The following is a 25,231-nucleotide window of genomic DNA, read 5'->3' on the forward strand; positions in this document are numbered from 1 at the left end:
ACTTATTGAGGGTGTTCTCGATCCTCTCATCCAGATCATTGATAAAGGTATTAAATAGAACTGGCCCCAGTACTGAGCACTGGGGAACACCACTCGTGAACAGTCACCAAGTGGATTTGACTTCATTCACCATAACATTTTGGGCTCAGCCCTCCAGACAGTTTTTATACCCAGCAAAGAGTTTTGTTTTACTTCAAACAGATCTCTGAATTCCCTTTCAATCTCTCATCTCCTGCTGACCTTCTCCCTCTCTAGCAGGCTTCCTGTTCCTTCTGCAGTTGGAAAAAGAAAGTAACAACTTTGGTAGCCTTAATATCTTCTGTTAATTGTTTTACAAACAATGTTTTCTATAGCCTAAGGGTGTTTTCCTATTCATCTTGCCAGACTTTATGCACCTACCTCATTTTCCTCCTGCACATAGATTTGTGAAGAGTACTTCCTTACTTCTCCTACCTCTACCAACACACTGCAGAGCCATGGTAGCTGCTATTTGGCTCCGTCATTACACATGCATTTAAAGGTCAAGATCTCAGCTTGAGCTGTAATGGCACTACACTCTGTAGTGTTCTCTTCTGGACTATGCCTATTCATCTGAGTTCCAGGCATGGTGGCAAAGAACGTACCAGAGAGACCACAGCCCAAGTGCACACTAGGAATGGTCACAAACCTAAAGTACGTAAGAAGACCAGAGTGCTGGTGTTCACAAATGGCATATCCAGACAGAGCATGTGGAGAGTTCTGTTGTTCCTCTTCTCTCCTGCTGAGGACAAACCAGCCCTAGGCAGACCTCAGCTGCCAACATGTGTATGATTTAGGCAGGTAACTGCTCTTTCCCCCAAGAAGGCCTCTTAACCTGCTTTGCACTGCAGCCTTCCTGGACTACACTTTTGGAGGTGAGGGGTGAAGGGGGCAGAAGAAACAAGCAGAGCATCAAAACTTACTGTGCATCATAGATCCCCCCAAACACAAGAGCTCCTGGCACAGGAGTGCTCTCAGCTAGCCCAGAGAAAACAATCATAATTCATTTTCTTTCTAGGAGACCAGGTGCAGGATTACACTACTGATCCTTCCTTACTTCTCTTCTCTTGCACTCTCCAGTTCTGCATCTCTAGACCCCATCCCTGGCCTCTCCCCTTGATGTACTGCACACCTGCATACATGCTAACCTGCAGGAGCTCAAGGACAGAGGAGACAGGGCAAGAAACAGCTAGAGCCTCCTCACCACTTCCCATCATCCTTGGCTGCATACCAGCAATTAAAGAAAGTACAGAAAACTATTTTACATCACAAGACAATACTGTTTCTCTGGCTTTTGACTCCGCATTCCACCAGTTCTTTCACAGCCTCTCAGAAAACTCCCCTGGGCTCCAGGGTCTTGAGATCAAGCTCTGAAAGGCAGGTGGGACACCGAATGCCTGCAGCACAAGCTTTCCACTTTTAGGTCTACAGGAGCACAGACACAGTCACTACTAAGGGAGGCTGTAGCCCAATGCCCAGGGAATAACCAACGTAATTTCTCATGAAGTTGCCTCTTTCACAACATCCAAGCTTTCCAAGTGAAATCAAAATGCTTTGCTTCAGATTGATTGCAGGTCATGAATGATGGGGCGATAGCTGGTTGGATTAGGAATCAGTACCACACACTGTGCTTTCCTCTGTTCCCTCCGCTCGGGTACCAAAGATGCCATGTAGTAATGGTCCCACCAAGCCTTCTTTTCACATGTCCTTATGCTCAAATTGTCCCATGTTCATTCCACACTCCCAATTTTAGTGAGTCAATTCAGGATACAACCTTAAAATGCTTTTCTCCATGATAACTAGCAGATTGCTTAGTCCTACCAACCAACACCTCACAGAACAAAACTGAACATCTTGGCAGAGAAAAGTAATAGGAAAACCATGTTTATTTTTCTTTTTTCCACAAGACAAAGGGGAAAGGCAAAATGCTGCTTTGGTTTGATTCTCTCCGTATCAAACCTCAGAATATTGACTCTACAGGGAAAAAACAAAATAGAAAAAACAGGTAAAAATCCATTCCGCAAAAAGGGACTTTCCTAGAATAAGCAGTGGTACATCAAACCACATCACTGCAGTGGGTCCCAAACATTCCCATAATCGGTTCATGCTATTGCCACAGTAGAGTCTTTTGCTGGGCTCTTATGGCCACCAACCACCATTTTATCATCTCTGTTAAGTGCCAAATTCTGCACCTTGGACACGGTAACCCTGGCTGGACGAGAGGCTGGAGAGCAGCTCTGCAGAGGGGGATCTGAGGGTTTTGGTTGACAACAAGTTGAAAATGATCCAACAGTGTCCCTGGCAGCCAAGAGTGCAAACGTCTAGGGTGCATCCAGCACAGCATTGCCAGCCGGGCAAGGGAGGTGATTGTCCCTCTCTGCTCTGCACTGGTGAGGCCTCACCTGGGGCACTGGGTGCAGGTCTGGTCACCACAGGATAAAAAGGACATAAAGCTACTGGAGGGTGTCCAGAGGAGGCCATGAAGTTGGTGAAGGGTTTGGAGGAGGAAACCGTATGTGAAGTGGCTAAAGTCACTCGGTTTGTTCAACCCAGAGAAGAGGAGACTGAGGGGAGATCTCATGGCAGCTACAGCTTCCTCACAAGGAGAGGAGGCAGGCACCAGTCTCTTCTCTTTGATGACCAATGACAGAGCCCAAGGGAATGTCAGGAAGATGTGTCAGGGGAGGATTAGGTTGGACATTAGAAAAAGATTCTTCCCCCAGAGGATGGTGGAGCACTGGAACAGGCTCCCCAGGGAGGTATCACGGCCCCAAGCCTAACAGTGTTCAAGAAGAGACTGCACAACACCCTCAGACACATGGTGTGAACTGTGGGGTTGTCCTGTGCAGGGACAGGAGTTGGACTCAATGATCCTTGTAGGTCCCTTTCAACTCAGGACATTCTATGGTAGTGGTTTCTAGCTCACTAAGGCTTTTGTTATTTAGCCCAAAGGACCCAAAAGGAAGGAACCAGCAGAAGGAGAAACCATGCCTCACTGACCACACACCAGGCCAGGCCTGACAATTGTGCAGCTGCTTTTAAAGAAAGCAGTGAAAAAACCCCACAGAGTAGTCACAGTGAGAGTAGGGGGTGAAAACAGCATCCGTTTATACCACTGAGTGCGCTGAAGAATGCTTATACTCTCAGGAAGATCTGCTGTTTCCCCAAGAAGTCTTCGTTCTTTAAGATGCTCAGTGTTGGGAGAACTGCAGACATTCAAAATCCTGAATACCTCCAGGATATACCATAAGCTGGGCTGAACAAAGAAGCAGCACTACATACATACACACACGTGGTGCCCACCACTGCAGCTTCTTCATTCCAGAGTAGTTACTTGTGCACAGACCGGCCCACCTCACACGCAGGTAGCTTTCAATCATAGCAGCACTGGGCTCCGATCAACACCAGACAGCTCAGCTCTAAGCTGTGGACACCCTCCTTGAACCCCATGGCCGTGTTCCACGAAGGACAGGGAACTGTTTTGTAAAAGTGATGGGCAATTTGTTTTTCTCATTTTTACCATCAAAGACGAGACAAATAAACCTGAGACAAACAGAGAAAAGTTGCATGCACAGTCTTTCACATTTTTGACCATTGCCTTGGCTAAACTTAGCAAATGTCACATTGTCTGTGGTTGACCTGGGGCACAGAAGAGACCTCAGACAACTGCAGATCTAGAAATCACGCTCAGAGGACTTGTAGGAAGCACCACAGGAATGAGCTGTCACTTTGGGGCAGGTGACATTGGAGATCTGACCAATGCATGGTCATCAAAAAGGCCATTGGACCACCTCATTGCTGTTCCTAGGCGTAAGAAAAGAAGGCACTCTGGAAGCAAGAAAGATTATACAGGGTTATCATAATCTCTTAGTAGCGTAGGAGAGGGTATGATCAATGTTCTGCTCATCTGTATTAACCCTATCATAGTCCCAAGCTCACATGCCTCAGTGATCCCCTTAGAGTGTGGTGAGGACCAGATGCAGAGATGCTGAAGGTCTTGGCCTTATTCTTGTTTCTCACTGCTCTCTCTCCATTATTTTCCGACACGAACCGTAAGACCATCAATACATCATTTTGATCATCAAGGCAAGGAATGTATTTTCTTCCACAGTTTGTCCAACACCTTGCCTCTGTGGTGGGAACCCTCAAAGGCACAACAGCACCTCATGAGAGATACATTAAGTTTCTCCACTGTAATTCAGGAAGATGCTCAGGAAGAGGAGTAAAGTTTCCACTGCCCTCCTCAACACCTCCCAGGAGAGATTTGTACTCCTGGACAGTGAATTCCAGGAATACTCCAGGCTACTTAAAGAGGTCCACCATAAACGACTCATAAATGGACTTGAATTTTGACAGTATGTGTTCCCTACCAAGCTCACTGTAACCTTTGAAATACTTGGAAATATCACACCTTTCCTTTAGGATCCATCCAGGTGCTTATCTTAGATGCAGGTAAGGACATTTGGTCACAAACTCAGTGTAACAGATAGTTCAGCTCTTCCTGTGTCAGGTGCAATTTAAGGTGTGAGTTGGATGAGCTCTCCTGCTCATTGCAGGGTATGAATTTGCCACTACTATATAATAAATCATTGTTGTGCAAGAGCTCCTTCTAAATGATAAGCTAACCTCAGATCCTCATGTTCTTATTTACACCAAATCTCCACATCTTTAGATCTATGATGTCAGAGACTGCAGCAGCCTGCCCAACCAGACACAAGAAAGTGTCCTCCACCAAAGGCTACAGAAGAGAAGGGAATGAAAAGAAAGAGATTGCTTTAGCCCTTTCTCTCCTCTCTGTGTTCCTCTGTATTTTTCTCAGGACACCTCCTCTAGCACATCATTAACTTCATCCTCAGTTCCCATTCTTTGCTCTCCCGTCTCCTTTCATTGCTTTGAGGATTGCACTTCAGAAGTCTTGAGAATCAGGAGATGAGACATGCATTTCTACAAAGGTCTCTTCCAGGTTTACAGCCACAGAAAGGTGCCTTCCTCCTCTAAAAGGCTGATGGAGGCTGCCACGAGTGGCCCAGCACTTGCTCCCCTCCTGAGATTTCTCTACCTGACCAAGCAGAGCAGAAGAAAGGTCCTGAAAAGAAACAAAGTGTTGCTGGTGGGCAGCTAAAATCAAGACAAAGAGTTGCACAGACATCGGCTGAAGCTACAAGCTCCACCTACACCCCACGAACGGTTTTTATCCTCCACTCTCACCACCTCACTTGAAAAGGGTCTTCATTGGTAGTGGAACCGCTGGAGAGTTGTGGGCTCCCAGGCAACACCTCTTAGGTGACTCGAGTCACTGCCGTTCAGAGTCCTTCTTCATGATTTCATATGTGGCAGGGCAGAACTGAGAATGCAACTGAGCCAGCAGAGCCTGGGATGGGATCTCTAACCTTGTCCCTTGGCTCTTCTTGTTCCATACATGCACTGCATAGGTGTTACGAAAGAGGTGCTGAAGCTCCAGGGAGCTGACCACTTCAAAGTATTTCTTCCAGTCCTGCCACCGAATGGGATAAAAAGCCTCACGGGGCAGAGCACTCACTCCTTTGCAGCTCGTACTGCTCCGAAGACTCCTGATGGAGCACCACTTCTTAAAGACACGTGTTAGGAGCTGTGGGCCCTGGTGCCCCCAGATCCAGCTGTTGTAGTTCTCCACAAAGTCCTGCATACAAAGCTCTATGAACTTGTGTTTGGGCTTAAAGGACAGAAAAGCCCCGTTCAGAACATACTTGGACTGGGTACCAAGAACATTGGTGAGGTTCTTCAAGTTCTTCAGCACAATGAAGTCTGTGTCCAGGTAGATGCCACCAAATTTCCACATGATGGCAATTCTGCAGGCATCAGACAGGATGGGTAAGAAATAAGGCTCCCAACGGTGCTGAGCCTGCAAGTACCACTTTGCCAGAGGTGTTCCTGAGAAAAGCTCTGCCAAGTCCAGGGGCTGGATCTCCACGTTGGGGAAGCAGCTCAGCAATGAGAATGCCCAGTGGCTGGGCAATGAGACATTCCCCTTTGCCAGGCCTTTCATGAGCACCACAACCCGTGTCCCAGGGTGTGCCCGGGCCGCTGACTCCACAGAGCACGTGAACAGGTAACTTGGGTTAGTTTGCTCGGAGGTCTCCACAAAAAACACATCCCCTGGGGAAGGAACGGACCCACCAGCAATTGCATGGAGAGGAGGAGGCACGGAGTGAGCGCAGTGGATTTCAACAGGCAAGCTGTAGACCTGTCCCCTGCCCTTAGGGTCCTCTGTAATTCTCCAGTACAACATGATGGAGGCAAAGGATGTGAACTTAAAGACGAGGATAAACAGAGCCCTGAGCTTGTGGCTCAGCACCACCCTGGTCAGTTTTAGCAGGCAGCTGGGCATCCTGAGCATTCTCACTCTCATCAGAGCCTGCTCTCCCAAGACAACCGTCGTGATCTGAAGGAAAGAAGAAAAAGACATTGACAGAGAAGGCAGCAGACCACGAGCCTCAGGACAGTGCTATGGCAGAGCCACATGCTTTTTTCTCCTTTATGCTGGCATGCTTGCATTATGCCTTTAGGTCATCTTTACAAAAGCATCCTGGCTTCTCCATGCTGCGACAGTGCCCCATCAGAAACCACAGCCCATGTTCAGATTGTAAGGTTATGTGACAAGCTCATCTGCACACTCAATTGTGTGTGTGCCAGCAACTATGATCTGTGTGGCCAGACATGTATAGGTGCACATATATGTAGTACATATGTGTGCTTTGCGGGCATGCATCTTCAGCCTCACTACTGTCTGGATACGGAGCAGCAGCAGTCTCACCTCTCTCGAGCTGTTGGATCTGGTATGATATGTTGTCCTCTAGCAAAGACAACTCTCCTTCAGAAACAAAATATGGTCAAACCTCTCCCTTTGTTTATCACAAACCAAGACTGGCCCTCACTTCCCTGGATGCTTACTACTTTAAGGAAATACAGCATTTATCCAGTTTTATCTTCATCAGTCTATTATTTCAAAGCAGACATGTATTGCAGTTCTGTGTCAGTGCTAAAATGTGGGAGTTGCTTTAGGTTTCAGTGTTCCAGCTTGAAATATTAGAGAAGAATACTTCAGTTACTATTGAAATCTTATATTATTTGCTAGTTAGTAAGTTATACTTTTATATTTGCATTTCCAAGTATTTTTCCCTGACTGCTGTGCTTTGAAGAATACCGTCTTCCAACATGGGATTAACAAATTATATGTTTCATGTATAACAGATGAGGTTCTTGTGGACATGGTTTAGAGGCGGACTTGACAGTGCTACGTCAATAGTTGGACTCAATGATCTTAAAGGTCTTTTCCAACCAATACAATTCTATTATTCTAACCTTAGACACTAGGATTTTAGATTCTTTCTTGTCCTCCAGTTTGTTGCCATACTAATGATCCTGGCACCTGGCAGTGAGTGGGACAGCTGCTTCTGAGGTGTTTCATTTCCCCAAAGGAGAACCACCCACTAGCCATCCCCAAAACTGAGAACTCGCTTAAGTCCCAAATGCTATCATCTCTTCCAGTCAAGAGTTCTCAGCTCCCAGAATCACAGAATGGTACTTGTTTCCCTTCCATTTATTCCTCGATAACCACCCTGGGTCCCATATTTGCTACAAAGCTCCACAACATGGTAGAGTTTACAATGTTCCTTCACACAGCCCCTCTGTTCTTGACCATGCTCTTCATTTTACATTTAAGCCTCTAGACTTAAAGTACTTAACACTTACCTTCACTGCAAAAATAATCTTTTCCTCTTTCACCATTTAATACCACGTTTTGTGAAAGTAAATCAAACATTAAGCCTTCTAAATCAAACATTAAGCCTACAGCAGTCACCTTTAACAGACACATTCTCCTCTTTTCCCACCTATTCTACCCACAGAGCCAGACCCTCTCTAGCAGTACACTCAAGTGAAGGGACACACCTATATAGCCTCCTGTTAGGCAGTTGAGCTGGGAAACATAGTGCTATTTCCACTTCTACAAGCCTGGTGTGATTGTCCTGGCCAGCCCTCAAGTTAGCATCTCTGAAGTCCAAAGTGTAGATTTCACCATGAAGAGATGTGTTGTCACAGATGAAGAGTAGAGCTGAGTTTATCTCTCAGAAAATCCAATACTTTTTGACAGTCTGAAATAAGTTGCACGTGCTCTTTGAGCTGAAATCAAATCAATTTTCTTCATGCAGTTAGAAACTCTCCTTTTTCATAGCTAGCACAGTCATTGTTTGGATTTAGTTTGAGAATAACAAGATAGCACCCTGGGATAGAGTTAATGTTTTCTTCAAGCAACTTTACTGTATTTTCGAGGTGGCATGAAGAGAATGTAAGAACTTATATCTTAAGAACTGATATCTTAGGTGTTGTCTGGGAGACCAAGGTCTTTCTGGGCTATCTGCAGGTGCGAGGCAGCTAGGAAAAGGGGCATGGATGTGACAGACCTTGACTGACATCCAGGCTGATCAGTGAAAATACTCCATACCATTAGCATCATTTTTCTTATATATAGTTGGAGTCGGTTTTTCCAGCTCATTAGATCCATTCCAGTTCAGCTCAGTTTCTGCTCAGTTCCTTTTGGTAGTTCCTTTAGTTGGGCCTTTTGCTGTTCTGCAGTTTTGCAATTGGCCTTTGGGCTTTTCTGTCTTTTTTCTCTCTCCCCAGGATTGGATGTTTGGGACAAGGGTGCTCTCTTCCTGGGACTGGCTGTGTGGCATGGATGGAGTTTTTAAGGAATTGCAGTGAGTATCATTTATTTTATATTTATTTTTAATTTATATATTATCAGTACTAGTATTAATATATTAGTATTATTTAGTTATTTTCTTAAACTGTTTTTATCTCAACCCATTAGTTTCTCCCTTCCCTTTTGATTCTCTCCCCTGCTTAGGGCTGTGGATATCATGGTTTTGATTGCTTACTGGGGTTAAACCACAACAGTATGTCAATGCACAGCCTAACTGAAGGATGCTGTCATCCATGTGCCAATACCTTCCTCAAAGCCTGAATAGTCAAAGTGGTGCCAGACTCTTAGTAAAGAAAAAACCAGTAACATTTCACATGGAATATATTATTTAAAAAAAAATATATATCTGAAAGATTAAAAACATTTTAGTGTCTTCTCTACTTGAATCCCTGTTTCCCTTTTGGTAAAAGTTTGCGTCATTTAAAAGAAATAAAAACAATACAATCCAACAGTAAAAACAGAAATTTTGGGAGACAAACCAAAAATGTGCAGAATGCAATAGAGAATTACATTATGCCTGCTACAGGTAGCTATGAGTCAGCTTAATAACAGAACAGAATTTTCCATTTCAGATGAATCTTAGTTGAAAAAAAAAAATCTCCACTGAGATTCTTACATTTCTCAATTTTTTTCCTCCATTTGAACAAAATCCTTATCATTCTATCATTTTTCAACATGTCTTCAGTTTCTCAGAGAGACTATTTTGGAGCGTTTCTACCCCACTTGCAGACAACGACACATCATCCAGCTGGTAGCACCAAGCACTGGTGTGCCTGGGAATAGACACGTCACGGTGAGCTGCCCTTCCCCTCCATATTTCCCTGCTTTCCTTCAGACTCTATGAAGGTAACATACACTTTTTTTCCATATAGTTGCAAGAAATTACAAGACCCTGCTATCTCCCCTCCCTCTGATCTCTCCCTTTTCTCTCTCTCACTCCACTCATGTTTTAAAAGAAGAGTGAATGAGTGAGATTTTCTTTTTTAACCACATTACTTATTAATTGTCATGATCCAAAATTGCTGGCAGAAAGAATTACCACCCTTGCTAAAGCAAAAAAGACTGCATCAGGGAAAGGGGAAAGCCACAGTGTGCACTGTGTTAGGAGTGGCCCTAGTGGCAGCTCAAAGGACAGGCACTTGGACAAATGAGCCAGGCAAGAAAAGGTCAAGTTCTTACATGACATGGTGAAGGTCTTACAGGACCTATTATCCATAGAACGCAATACTACTCATGCAGCTCTATCAGATGCATTAGATCGAGAGAAAAATCTTACGGTCTGAATTGGAAGAACATACGCAGGGATCAGATGACCACATGGATCTTGATTCTGTTTTGAACAGTAAGCCCAGATTTACCAGCCTAGCACAAATGGGTGAGAAGCAGGGTCTTAAACCCTTGTATCTAACTAAAGAACTGGAAATTAGTCAGAAAGTATTTTATCCCAAAAATGGGCAAGCTGTCGCTCGTTGTTACGAGGCCACTTATTAAAACTGAAACTACAGATAACGGCCAAGCAGGGGTGGCTCCACAGGTTAGCACCGTAAGAATACCATACTCAGTGGATTAATTATCAAAGATTTAGGAGAAATATAGTCGGTTAGCTCAAGAAATGGAAACAAAATATATTTGGAGAATGTCATTAATGGGTGGAGATCAAATCCTGCTCTCAGAAGAGGAAACACAAGGGTATTGGGGGCCTGATGTATTTTTGACTACTGATGATCAAAAAGAGCTGTGGTTGTTAACTCCATGAGCTGCTTATTGGGTGGGGGAGCTGAACTCTTTAAAAAGGGGAGACCCAGTATGCATTGAAACACCCATTGTAAATCATTTGACTGAAAGTTTACGAAAGGCTTCCTGCCTTCAGTTAATGCACAACAGGCACCTAGTTCCCCAACAACCTTCCCTGATGTTTCCAAACGCAGACCCTGACAGTATGACTCCCCTGATCCATGCCCTTCCTGACTCATTGAGACCGAATGCAGTGCACCTGCAAGAACATGTAAGGGATGCCTAACCCCGCAGGGAGAGGGGAGGCAAGGTCCCCAAAAGGGTTGAGCCATGACTTGGGGGGAGGTGGCTCAGGAACTGATCAAAAGCTGACCTACAGAGAGTGGAACAGCAGAAAAATGGACCCCCTGGCCCAGGAGCCTCAGGGACAAAGAAAAAGCTATTGTTTGTTGAAGGAATTGAGGGGGGAATTCCCTGAGATTTAAGGGGTAGAATGCCTACCATGGCCTTGGAAAAGCTTATCAGGATATGGAAGACACTCCATAAAAGTGAACTGCCAGCTCAGAGTAGCATGAGGGCAGAGCTCCAATTCAGTGTGATGACAACTGTCCCTAAGACACCTACTGCTCCTGAGGGAGATTTGATTGACCTGAGGGTGGGAAACTGGATGTAGTGTGCACATCAGTGAGCCAGGTGATGGCCAGTGAGTTCACTTAAGGAAGCTCACAGAAACTGTTTGGGGGAGGGCTGCTTATTACTTACCCCCCGTGACCTCCTTAAAACCCCAAACTATCTACAATTTCACTACTGGAGTGGTTCAAGACTGGGACAATGTTTTTTCCTGACTTACCACTTTCTGCCCCCAAGCCCCCTCTATTCTTCCAGAAAAAGGAAAACAAGGACCCCGTGGACCCTCTCCACTACACCAAATAACCTGTCCTCGTAAAACTACCCACCATTGGCACTGTACCCCTCATTTTAAAGACACCAAAAACATTTATGCACAGAAAGCTACTGACACCCATGGGAAAGAACACCAGATCAGCATCCAGTGGGGCATCCCTTCAATTTCTTGGTTTTTTTTAAAAAGGAAGTTTATGTTGCTGTCTAGTATTGTTATTATAGTGTGTTTAGGGTTTTTTTTTTATATGTCAGTTCTCTTTTAACTCACTTTTATCTTACAAGGAAAAAATGGTGTGGAATAAATGTATGTTCAAATGTTGTATAGGACTAACACTGTTTTTGCCAGTGCATAACCAGAATATATCAAACTTAGCTTGGGAATTAATACAAGGGTTTGTGCATATTTGGAACCTGACAGGACAGGTGATACGTGTTGCTTTCGCCAGCTTGTCAGCAGAAGGATTGAAATTTGCAATAATTAGTTTGAATCTTACAAAAATATTGTAAAATGAGTTAAAGAACCTTAATCACATGGGGGGGGGAAACATAATGTGTGGAATAATCAAGACCCATTTTCTTGAACAGAAAGATGGACAGCTGTGGAAAAGTGATGTGACATGGACTGAATACTCAAAAGCTTTGTATCAACTCCTGAACAATACCACTTGGGGAGAGTTGTGGCACCAAACTTGTTACTGGTCCTATAGTGTTAGCTGTGTACCCATTCCTTGTAGTATAGTAGCAAACCTAAGAGATTTTCCAGGCAATGCAGCTGTGTGAGCCAATGCAGGCAGGTCACAAGAACAACCAGAGGCCGCAAATAATCGAAGAGCAAATTTATTTTTGTTACCTCACTACCAGAGAAACTCTGAAACAGTATTTTAAGCTCCTGGACAGAGGTGACACCAGCAGAGACACAGGTGCTGCAGAATTCATCTCCGGTTGAAGATCTATGAGCCTGCTCATTTCGACCTGTGTATAAGGATTCACACAGGCACAGTTTACCACACTGCTTTGATCTTTGCCTGCACGAATCTCAAGGATATATCATAAGGTGCCTTTACGACTGTTTTCACAGGCCTGCTATCTAAACACAGAGGTTCTACTTGTGATTTATGTGTTTTTCTACACCCCCGCTGAAGTCACTTGACCATATTTAAAATTATCTTGTCACCATTCTTGCATTATTCCCATACAGAAGCCAAAGGACTGGTCTAACAACTGGAGCCCTGGACCTTGGTTCAACTCTCTCTTAAAATCATTAGGACTTACAGGTTGGGGAAAATGGCTTTTACATATTGCTATGATGTTGATTCACGTTTTTTTTGTTTTGATGACTGGCCTTGCTAATGTATGATTTTGCAACTCTTATCTCTATCCATTATGCGAAAATTACTAACATAGATAAAGACTATATAGACAATGCTTGAAGCCCGTATCTCTCTTCCTTTGTCTTTTCATCTCCTCTATCCTCTCTCTGTCATGTCAGAATTGTCACCGTTGGACCAATAATTAAAGTACAATGTTTAAGTCATGGGGTGGTGTGAGAGACTGAAAGGGTAATGTCTCAAACATGGTGGCAAAACCATGAGCCACAGGAGGCAGGACATCACAATAAGGCAACCGAGCAATTTACATGACAATGACAAACAACAGGTAAAAGGCCAACTGCAACAGGAGGGGGCGGCGTGCTGAAGGGCGCACAGTTCCATTTTTCTGATAGGCATGGCACTAAGGGAGAAGACCCCAGCCTGGTCAAGACCCTTCAAGATTGCCTGAGACCCTTTGGGACTCTTCCACCTTTTGCAGTCACTCCTCAGTGATGGTTGCACAGAAGATCAAGGATTACTCAAGCAGCCAATTGGGAGGTGGGAATTTGACTATAAAAAGCACACATGAACAAGCACTGTCCAGCGTGCCCACCATCCTGAGGACTACTCTGCCCACCATTCTCATCACAGGAACTAAGCCAAGCACTGAAGGACTTATTACAATACGCATTGCTGGATCCAAGGCTACAAACCCCATCATACACATCACAAGAGCTGAAAGGGTGGTGATATCTCTGCCTCTCTTTTCTCTTTCTATTATTTTGCTTTCCTTTTAATAAGTAATAAGTAACATACGGTATAAACCCCCACATGTGCTGTAAAACTTTATGCCACTGCAAACCCCCCTCTCTCCCCCCGCCTCCTTCAGTATGGAGGGAGCAGGTACATCTCCCTCTCTCTGCTACTTGAGGCTAACAGCTGCTTTTGTTTGGCCCAGAGCACTCTGGCCAGGGCCATTAGGAGAAGGGAGTGCTGAGGCGTCAGGCTGGGTGCCCACGGCCAGTGTGAGGGATGTTTGGAGGCTTCAAGGGCACCCCACAACCGGTGTGGGGGTGCAGAGAAGCTTCTAGAATGCCTACAGTCAGGTCTGATCAGCCTATAAAAACAGGACTCTCGTCGAGACTCCGCCCATTGTCGCCGGTCTCTCGGAGACACCAGCGAGATGCTACCGCCGAGAGCCTCCCTCCCCGGGATGGAGATTCCGCTTGCCTTGCCGCCATGTGTGTGAGTAAAACTTCTTGCAGGATTGCGAGTACATATATATATTCCATGCACATTTGCACATGTAACTTCCCGTGCTTAATATAAGCACGTGTAAAATTATTTCCTCGCATAATCACGAGTGTATTTATACTTTCCGTGCACATATGCACGCGTACTTTAAATTATTTCCTCACACAATCACGACTGTATTTTCCTCCCGTGCTTCCATATAAGCATGTGTAGTATTCCATGCACATTTGCACGTGTAAGTAAATTAACCCTCGCAGGATTGCGAGTGTATTATAAATTTACCCTCGCACAATCGCAAGCGTACACTTTCCGTACTCACTACGAGTACCTATAACTCTTTAAGAATAATCCCGCACCGTGTTCAGGCAAGTGTGTACTCCTCTGGGACTCAGGGGTGGTTCCAGCATTGTTTTGCGTGAAGCCATGTGCATGCACACTGTGGACCGCCTGTTGTACTAGTTGCTGCCCCTTAATAATTTTCCTCAACTGATACCCGAACCTATATTTAAGTCACTTTTGGAGTGCTAAAACCCTGTTTCTCACCGGTTTAATAAAAGTTGTTTTGGACCCTGTTGTCCCTTAAACTAATCTCGGGGTGCATTCCGTGACAGCCACTAAGTTATTCACTGATTGGGCCAAGTTGCAAAATAAAAGTCTTTGTTTACAGACCTTAAGTATCAGGTATATTCTATTCCAAACAAGGGGACCAATGGATTTGAGTCATCTCTTCCTGCCTTCTCGGCAGGATGTGACAGAAGCTCATACTGTTTGGCGGTGTCATTGCACAACCACTTTACAAGCCAGAATAATGAATATACTGCCATAGGCAAAACATTATTGACTTGGAAAATTTCACTTAATTTATTACAAATAAACATAAACTTTTAATTACTGATTCAGGTACAAGATGACCATCCAACAATTAAACAAACACTTTGCAAAACACCTTTCCTCCTCTTTCCTCAGGCTCATCTTCAGTCCAACACCTCCCGCGCTCCTAGTCTCAACTTCCCTTGTTTTCACTGTGGGTTACACTTGGTCTGTCCCAGTTCCTTCAGTGAGGCAACAGGCAGCTCAGGAGGTCATAGGTCAGCATGCAACAGTCTCTTTTGGCTGCTCCTTGCATCTCGCTTTTCCCCCACTGCTCCTTGCTTCTTACTGCTCCAGCATGTGTCCTTCACAGCCTGCAGTCCCTTGAGGTGTACCTGCCCTGGCACAAGTTCTCCCTAGCCGATAGTCCTTCAGGGGTGTCCCTGTCCTGGTGTGGGTCCTCCACAGGCTGCAGATCCTCAAGGGTGTCCCTGCCCCATTATGAGTCACAATCCATCAAGGGTACCCTCTCCAGCATAGAGCATGTCCTTCCAAGAGAACAACTCCAGCCATGTACCAAAATAATGTCCCCTTCCACATGTCTCCTCCATTTCTTCCTCCTTTTATAGCAGACCCGTCTTTTCATGTCCTCTTGTATTTCCACTAACAAATCCTCCTGTGTCTCCTCACATCTTTGGTTTTGTTTCTCCTTTTATTTGTCCTCACACATGTCCTTTTGTGCCTCCTGCCCCATGTGTGCCCTTCTGTGTCTCCTCATGTGCCTCCTCCTATGTCTCCTTTCAGTGACTCCTGTCCCCAGCAGCTACCACCCTTTCTTAAATACGTTTGAGCAGGGGCATCATGTGCTGCTCCTGATTAGTTGCAGTTTTGGTGTGCAATGAGCTGTTTTTATCTATTTTGGAGTTGGCTGGAACCAGCTGGAATCAGCACATTGTCCCATTTCCACAGAGGTTACCCCTGCAGCCCCTAGCTCCCCAAGTCCTGACAGTTACACCTAATACAGAGTACCTTGTAATGTTTAGATACAGAGCAGTCCCTAGTTTGTTTTTTTTCCCTCCTGTAAGGGTGAAATCTGGATTTGAATGTTGGATTACCAACTGGTGAACAGTTCTTCACTACATAGTGGAAACAAAAGAGGTTATAAAACATATTGGATGGTCAAGGTTACTGACCTCCCTAAAGACTTGTGTATTTATTTCCCTTTGTGGTAACATCTGCTTCCAAAAGCTCCCTGTACAATTCTTTATAAACTGCTTAAACAAAAATGAGCAACCATGACACATCATCATTTATATACTTTCAGAGCAAAGGGCTTGCTAACAATTTATTGGTGGCTTCACATTCCAGAGAACTCATTTTATAATTTGCTCAAGCCTGTCAACAGCTTACCCCAAATGCCTCCTTAGGACATGCCAAATGACTCTACCAGTTAAGCAGGAAGCTAAGTACTTCCCAGCACTGCCACCCACCTGTACATCCTTCTCCAGAAAGCAAAGGTTTGTGTTGCAGCTAAACCAACCTAAGGAGAAGTTTCCAACAAAAGGGGAAAAGTTTTGCCTACAAAATAAATAGGAAGCCTTTCTGATGGTTTAGCTATGACAGAACAAGTCAACTGAAGCACAAACCTGAGAGAGAGTAGTTAAAAGAACATTACTGTTCCTTCAACACTTCTCTCGTATGAACAGTGGGGAAATAGCAATGTCCAAGTCTGATTTATTCTAAAAACAGTCAGCAGTTACAACGGCTGTTTGAGCAATAACAGTGAAAGCACCAAAGAAACCACATGCTCCTCCAGGGCAATGCAAGCACCCCTTAAGCTAGAGCAAAAGCTCCATTTCTTTCTGTCATGTCTGCTGAAGTCTTATCTGTAGTTACAAGACAGCTGATGGTGATATGCCACTGATGTCGCATCTAGTAATTTCAATTGATGAAACAAAGCAAGAAGAAAAGATCACGAGCACAGAAATGACTGCCACACCAATGCAAACATGCAGCTGCATTTGCTTAAATTCACTCATGTTTTTACTTTAGAAGGGCTTTGTGTCTAAAGAGCAAAGCAAACATTAATAAGCTCTGAGCAAGAGAGTTTCCTGACCCTGCCAGAAAGAGGTGCCGTAAGACTTTGCTGGAACAATACAGAGATGACTTAGCAGCAAACAGGTATCACAACAGTACGAGTCAAGAGTCAGGTCCTCCCTCCCAGAAACCGGGCAGCACTTTTTATTCCTTAGTGTGAGCAGCACAGTAAATTAAACTTGTTTGTTGTTTTGAAGTACCTTCAGTATAGTACTTTCTGTGCAGGACAGTGTGCCACATCCCAGCATCAATCACAACATCCTCCATCCCACAAAGTGGCCTTCACATGCTGCCAGATAACTCCAATTTCAGTCCTGAAAGTCAGTTAACCCTGGCTGAAGCAATATGCTGTTGGCTCAGCATGGCACAGAGTATGCCATTCAAGACTTTCCTCAAGGCAAACAGGGCTGCAATTCACTGAAGATGACACAACAGAAGTTTAGAACATTTCTACATACGTCAGGATAAGTGTTGATTTTAAATGCTTTTTTGATGTTTCCTAATACTGAATCCAGGATGTTTTCCCAGATTAACATTAGAAAAGATCTAGAGCCTTTTTGATGCTGCTTCATGGAGAAGATTAAATTCGTAATTCCATTCCTCTCTGCCAACAGATTTTAACCCTTGCTTTTGATTTTCTTGGAAAGCCATGACAAGTTCTTTGCAGGGTATACTATGACTTTTCCTCTAAAAGCCACTGGAAACATAAGTCAGAAGAAAATACACAAATCTTAAAATCTCAAACTAGTATCAAAGAAGAATTGCCAAAGCAGACTTTTAAGTAACATTTGGTGCACCAAAATTAAATATATTAAGCTTGAATCAGATGCAGGGGAATTTAGAATAACCATTGGGTACAATTCTCGTCAGTTACATTTGGTGTTAAGGTTCCCTTAAGTATAATCAAAAAGAAAAAAAAAATGCTGAAAGTTTACAGAAATCAGTTCCTAGTTACTGTGTTTCAGAGCAGCTACAGATATGCATTTCCTTCCTTTCAAGCACAATGGAAAATTACAGCTTGCAAAGCTTTCATCAAAAACAAATTAGGAAAAAAACAGATCTAGAGACTACACAAATTGTCAAAGCAAAGTGTGCAGCATCTTTCAGTTCAAAGACCATACATAATACTACTCTGCACTGTCCCTTCCACTTTTATCCCTTGTCTCTTTGAAGTTTAGGATGTTTGCCAAGACAGTAAATATTAAGTAATAGTCTGAACTGTTACTAAGTGCCATGGAGAGTTATAATCAAGAGTGGTCTCTAGAAAGACTTGGAATAAGGTAGCTGCAGCAGACAGGTGGGTGAAGGACTCACGGTTGGAGCTGTGCTTCTTGGTTCTGCCCCTGAGCTACAGATCGTGTGGAAGCACCTGCAGGTCAGTTTGTATGAAGCCATTCACACGATCAGAGCCTAAGGGGGCAATATGGTAACCTTTCCAAAGGTACCAGCTACCACAGTTAACACATTTTAAATGCCTTGTCTTTTTACAAAACCTGAATCTAAGTTAAAGTTTCTCGCTTATTAAGGCTTCTCCCAATACTAATGCTGTACATATGAAACACCCAGAGATAATGCATTTGATTCCTTTCACTTCTGCACACTTTATGATAATATGCTACTGGCACTTAGCTTAACCAGTGTATATCAGGATCATATGTAACCTCCCTGAACGCATTCCTTTTAAAATTCAATGCTATCCACACCCCACATGGCATTCACCTAGAGAATATAGCTACCCAATCAAGAGCAGAGATTTCTAATATTGAGACGTCACTGCCTGCTCAAATGAATACAGGGCTGAACTGCTCAAACAAACACAGGGCTGAAGGGGAAGCATCGTTTCTGACTTGCAGCTTTCCCAAAGCCTTCCAGGAAGCTCTGCAGTAGTGAGCAGCACCCCTGTGGCGATACCACCGAGGTGTGGGGTGCAGGGTGGGAGGGCCCTCTGCTGGATATCTGCTCCTCACCCCTCCACAGACACCTGATGTTGTGAAAAAAGCCCCAGGAAGATTAATTTTCTTCTTAACCTTATGAAAATCTGTCACTAGTCCTTAGACTATTTATTGAAATATGTCATATGTCCTTGCAAGGATCTCAAATAATCTTGAGTTTTTCTTAGGGAAGCTTCATAAGCACAAGTAAAACACTACAGCCTGGTGTCTTCCTGAAATTTCTATGCCTGTTTCACAAACAAAATGTTAAGATTTACTTGCACCTGACAGACACAACAGCAAAACATACTGCGGAGGCCCCAGCACTAGGCATTGTATAGCTGGTCAGCACTCTCAGCTGCAGAATACAGCACCCCAGTGACTTGAGAGCTGTAAAACTCCCAATTCAAAAAGTCCTGTGGTAATTTAAAACACACCCTTCATTTTATTTTTTTTTAACCTCTGTCCCTCCTTCATGGTGGGCCATAGCACCTTCATTTCCTCATTGCAGGTGTATCCTTCCCCATACTGCTCTGCCCCACACCTTCCTCCCCACTCTGCCATGGCCCTTGAGGTGAGCACAGGAGACCCTGGGGAAAAGTAGCTACATTGGGTGGCTTCAGCAAGCATCATCCACCCAGCGCTGTGAGGCAGGACAGGAGATAGAATTGCTCAACAGAGGAGAAAGAACTGCATGAGGCAGCTGGGTTGCAGGCAGGGAAGTGAGAAGGAGCTGCGAAACATGGAGAGGGCTTTTACACTGAGGCTCTTGCCCCATTGCAGTCATGCCTGTGTCTGGCCCTGTGTCCCACTGATCTCAATCCCCAGCCTGGCCACAGAGCTGCCTCACCCCCATGGCTGGGCCTCATGTGGGGCTCCTGGATGAGCTTGCTGCACCCCAGGGCTGCCCCACTCTGCTCACGGGGGCTGGCAGGGGTTGGGGAGGGCTTGCCCAGTTCCCTCATTCCCCAGTGTGCCCAGTGGCTCCCCAGTGCACTGCTGGGGGAACAAGGTATAGTGTCAGGCTGCTGGGCGCTGCTATGCCAAAGCAAGGTCCCTGGGGGATGGAGTGGTGAAGGGTTTCATCTCAGTGGGAACACCAAGTAGTGCAATGAGCACAGTGGAGCAAGCAAAGATGCCAAGGTCACCATGGGGCGCAAAGGGGAGCAGAAGCATTTATGGATAGACCTGGGTAGAGAAAGGCTGGCAAAAATCAAGACTATAGCTACAGTGTGTACTCAGACTGATATCCCTCTTTCCTCCTGAAATAGTACAGAAGCATGCTATTCAGCATCCTGTCAAGAAAAGTTTCCTGGTGCTTTTTTTGTAGAGTTTCACATTTGGGTCTTCTTTAATTGAAAGGTGCAGGTTTTGTACCTCACAGCTTTTAACTTTCAAGAAGCAGATCACATAAACCCCTCATCAATACTTAAAATAAAAGAGAAGGCAGAATGTGGCTGTGGGAGGCTGCAGAAAGGACAAACAGACAAAAGGGACAGATGCTAGCGGTAGATCAGGTAGAAAACTGATACAGTTGTTTGCCACCAACAGCTTTCAAATAGTAGTTTTCTATTACTGCATATTTGTAGAAAGCCGTGCACACTCATTGTATAATAGGGCTGAAAGCTGTGTGTAAACTTTCAGTTTAAACACTACTTGAACCCTCACAGCTCAAGAAAATACTGGCACATGGTTAGAAAAGGAGCAACTCTTTGGAATCATAAGCACATTTGAGTAGAGTGTGAGAATACAGAACTAAGCTTGGTCAAGAAGTGAGCCAATCCTGTTAGTCACCAGCATTACTGCTACCTACGAGTTTATGTAAGAGTTTCACAGCAGATATTGCAAAACAGAGAAGGCATTGCTGTCCTCTTCTTCAGGTCAGTCGTATGTGACCGGGGATTCAGCAGCATTAACAAGTGAAGAGATACAATGTATCAGAACATACTAATTATTAAATACTTCAAGCCTGATAGGTCCATAGGTAATGATTTTTCCTTCCCTTTATCTGGACAACACTTTCATTCTCTGCTTTTAAAAGCCAGAGACATGCTGGAGAGGAAGTATGGTCCAACAGTACACTACATATGGATTCAAGGGATTTCTATTTATTTTGCTGCTATGCAATACATTTCTCACAGGCCAAGGAACACATCAATTAAAACTGAGGCACAAAATCTTACATCCAACTTGACATCATACTGAAGTCAACATCTAAATTTCTTCAAGGATCTCAAGGGTTGTTCTTCTGTCTCTTAACACAACCCTCCTCCTTTGAACACGGAAGGAGTACTTTCCCATTTGACAGAGCCACATACTAAAGACTGGGAAATATTAACGATGTTATCTTGCACAAACGGGAGGTTTTGTGCAGTTATACAGAAACATGGACTATGAACACTTTCCTTTTAACAGAAAAATCTAAATGCTAAGGTAATTATACTTAATTCCTTGCTCAGAGAGGAGTGGTTGGTTCACAATGCCATAACCTGACGTTCCACCAGACCTCATTTAAACTGTTAGGCAGAGTTCCCAGTCCTGGTTTTAGATAATTGTAAAAGCCAGTAGAGACAAGCAAAGAAGCGAACTACAAGCGTATAAATAAGCCCGTAACATATTACCTGTTTCCCAGTGAAAGCACCACCCAAAAAATAACATTTGCGAATCTGCCCTGGTATGTGAACAACACAGCAACACACAGAGTTTTAAGTCTTTCTTTGTTCAGGAGTGCCTGTGGGAAAAACCCAACTCCAGATGAGAGCCGAGAAAGGGATCTCAAAGCCAGAAGACAGAGTCCAAGCTTTTAATGAGCATAAGGAGCACAGCCCTTAGGGAGCAAAATTATAGTACAGTTACACTGATTTACTGAGGTGTTGTCAGTAAAGACAAAAGGGCTGTCCCCAATCTCTCTTGCCATCACATTCTTGAACTTGATCCACACCACAGCAGCACTGATAGCAGGATGCATTCAGCACTATATGCTGCCCATCTGGTCTCGCCTCTATATATATGGAATATATAGATATATTTGGGTTTATATGGTAATTGTAACAGGCAGACAGTGGCTTCTCTCTATACTAATGACCAAATAAATGCAATGAAAGTAGGATGGAAGTAGAATTATTCATAAGTACCTCATACCAAAGTATCTGCTGATGACAAGACAAAACTAAGGCAACCACTAATGGTTGCTAAAGCAAGTGGTCCCACTCACTTCCTTTTCAGGCTCTTCCTTGGCACACCTCTGACCCTGCTGTGACCGGCCTTGAAAGCTAACGCATCAAAAAGCCAATTCTGCTGAAAGATTCTATTTTCTCACTGGCTTAGCTCCCAGAACTGGTTTTGCTCCATTGCAGGGTGAGGCAGTCACAGATACCGGCACAGAGAGAGATGCAAGAACAGGTAGCCAGGAAGCTGCATTCTTTCAGTGTCACCTAACGTAACTCTATGGTAACATCAAATCGCACAGCAAAGGCTTCATGGTCCGCAACTACTAAACTTGGCCCCGTGATATCTCTGAGCAGGAAAAATACAGACAGCCAATGCCTTGAAAGCCAGTGGAAACTGTGTGAGAAGGCAAACTTGGGGCATAACTACCAACTTCTACCTCAATTACACACCTAAAACTAATTCATGGCAGGCAGATTGCTATTCACCCATCATCACACCACCTGGCCTTCAAGGATGACTGCCATTTTAGTGTAATTAAGTGAGGAGCATGCGAACAGGAGAACAGCCCTCCCTTATGACTCCCTAGTTGGTGCTTCCTCCTATGGAGCACCTGTGCCTCAAGACACTGCTAGAATTGCTACATGAACCAAAAAAGGGAAATTTGAGCTCTGTAAGACTTGCTGCTCTGACTTCCACAGCAACAACAACAAAAAAAACCTTGAACAACAGTGCAAAACTTTGGAGCTCAGCAGAAGCTAGAGAGGGTTCCTTCACGGCTGAGAAACATCCAGTCTACTCTGAGCAACCTCTCAGGCATTAGGAAACAACACATTAGTTTAACTGGGATGGTTCGTTCTTAGCCAGACCTAAACTTGCTTGCTTTCAGCAGCCTTACTAGTTTTAGATTGCTACAGTTACAAGAGTTATGCATTTTCTCACACTTCTTTCTCAAGGGCTTTCTTCCCCCTCTCACCACAGCAAGCATTTCTGCAGCTGTATTCTGAGTCTCCATCTTTCTTCCTCAGACCTCAACATTTCTCAGGGTAGGGGACACGATGGCCACCTGCGTGTTCTCCTGTCCCCAGTTCTTCTGTCTTTTCACCCTCGCACCCAACCCAGCTCACACTGCTGGCAAAGAGGTGTTGCACATTTCTCCATCAAATCCGACCCTTTTCTCTGCATCCTCCCACCATGCTGCTGTCATTCACCTGGACCCACAGCTTCAGTCATTCAACTCGTCCTTCTCAAGTGGGATGGAGCCCTTCCAGACTGTACACGCAGGTGGACACTATACACTCAGCTCCCTTCCCTGCGGCTGCTATATTCATCCCCACTCTCACCAGCTCCCTCCGACAGCTATGCCTGCACAGCGGACACCCTCACAAACCTTTGTGGGGATCCGAGGGTAGCTCCCCTTCACGGTGCCTTGCCACCACCGGGAGGGGGACCTCCCTGTCACCCTGTACCGTAGGAACTGCGATCTGCAAAGCTACAAGCGGGGTCTGCAAAGCTACGGCTCGGAGCTGCGCTGGGGTCCCGGCTGAGGGCAAGGAAGAGGCCGCCTTCCCACGGCCTGGCAGTCCTCCCGGCCGCTGCGCCCGACGGGGCGAGCGGAGCCGCCGTCGCTCAGGCAGGTCGGCTCCAACCCACCCGTCAGGGCTGCCCACCGGACGGCTGGTGGGCGGCACCACGGTGGACCGGGACACGGTCTGCTCATGGAAAAGTTCCCCGCGGAAAAACACACCTTTCCCCAGCGGGGAGAGAGCACGAAGCCACCCAGCCCCGGCTCACGGGGAACCCGAGACCCGCGTCCCCCTGGCTGCGTCCGGGCGCTGTCTGGGGCTGCCCCGCGGGCCCTGGCCCCTCCATCCCGCCCCCCGACTCACCTCCGTCGCCTCCGCTCCGCGCCCGCGGACAAGCGCGGCTCTGTCCCGCCGCCCCGGGCATCACCGACGGCGCCCGCCCTCCCTCACCGCCCCCACGCCGGTCCCGCCCTCGGACAGGCCCCTGCCGCCCCCTCCCGGGGGCCGTCGCGTCGGGGAGAGCCGGCGGAAAAGCGTATCCGTTACTCGCCGGACACGCGGGACCAACGGCGCCGCCCGAGCCGCCCCCGCGCGCCGGAGCGGGCAGCATCGCCCCCCACGACGGCGCCGAGAAACCGCCCCTCCCTGGGCAACGCCAGTGCTGCTGCTGGGGTGGTGCTTTTGGGGGGGTTAATTCATAATATGCCACTTAAAATCGCGGTAAGGCTTCTTTATTTACTCTTTTTGTTTATTTTTTTTCTCCTCCCCACCTCCAGGGATTTCTTCTCTACCCCACGGCCGGCTGGGAGCTTGTAATCCGATCCACACTTTTCCTCGTAATTTTTTACCTGTTATCACGCTGTGATAACGTCAAGCGGAGCCGCGAGTCCCGCTGTGTGTCGGTTGATCGGTGGGGGCGGTTGATGGGGAGTTAAACCGACCCCGGTTACAGACCGCCCGGCACGAAGGGCTGGCGAACTACGGGGTGAAGGAGGAGGAGGGGAGGATGGGAGTTTCTCACAGCGTTTGACGCCAAGGTACATAATTACAAAGCTAACACGAGCCAACAAAGAGGTGAAGCTGAAAATTTGAGGTAAAAAAATAAGCAACAGCCGGCAGATGAGCTGCTTACGTGTGACAAAGCAAGCTTCATGTCTACCCTCAGGCAGGAGGAAGTTTTGCCCAAATTATTCCTGGCAAATGATTGCTTAACAAGATTCTTAATGAGCATGAGTCTGGCCTTTCATTTAGAAAAGCATCTTTGACGGCAAGGCTGGTGTGGCAAATTTAATGGGAAGATTACCAGAGATGCTGGGAAGCAGGTTACATGATAATTAGGAATGGTTTAAATAGAGGTAATCCTACCTGGAGCAAGGGTTGGATGCAAACTCTTTTGAGATGCCTTCCAGCCCTGTTTTTCAGGATTCCCATGACACAGCATGTTACTTATGTGTTACGAAACAGCATACCCATAATAAACACTTCCACAAAATAAATGCTGACACTGCTTTAAACAAAAAAAAACAAAACAAAACATTTCCCCATTATTAAGTGATGTGAAACCACTCAAATATTTATTTTATAAGAACAGGCCTTCATCAAATTTGAAGTTAAAATGGATTTCAAGATATTTCTGTCTGCCCCACTGAGCAAAATTCAGATTAATGAGACAGAGTCCCCACTAAAGGTGTTGACACTCACCCTCCTTGGAACAAGGGGTCAGACCTCCTGAGATGC

The 25,231-nt window shown here is 45.4% G+C and overlaps 2 protein-coding genes across 3 annotated transcripts in view; both read right to left on the minus strand.

The window, feature by feature from the left end:
• Window positions 1–23,940, minus strand: part of LOC136105264 (lactosylceramide 4-alpha-galactosyltransferase-like) — a 32,317-nt gene extending 8,377 nt beyond the window's left edge. Inside the window, exon 1 of one of the 2 annotated variants that reach the window (XM_065844970.2) lies at window positions 23,858–23,940. The gene's annotated coding sequence lies outside the window, so the exon portion shown is untranslated. The remainder of the gene's footprint in view (window positions 1–23,857) is intronic. The other variant, XM_065844961.2, reaches the window with a different exon arrangement.
• Window positions 1,887–23,937, minus strand: LOC136105255 (lactosylceramide 4-alpha-galactosyltransferase-like). Its single transcript, XM_065844930.2, has 2 exons — window positions 23,858–23,937; window positions 1,887–6,439 (listed from the first exon to the last, which is right to left on the minus strand). Exon 2 carries the CDS (start codon window positions 6,404–6,406, stop codon window positions 5,312–5,314), a length of 1,095 nt encoding a protein of 364 aa, XP_065701002.1. The 5' UTR covers window positions 6,407–6,439; window positions 23,858–23,937; the 3' UTR covers window positions 1,887–5,311.
• Window positions 23,941–25,231: the final 1,291 nt, after the last annotated feature.

This window comes from Patagioenas fasciata, chromosome 1 (genome assembly GCF_037038585.1).
Source record: "Patagioenas fasciata isolate bPatFas1 chromosome 1, bPatFas1.hap1, whole genome shotgun sequence".
In the NCBI taxonomy this organism is placed as follows: Eukaryota; Metazoa; Chordata; class Aves; order Columbiformes; family Columbidae; genus Patagioenas; species Patagioenas fasciata.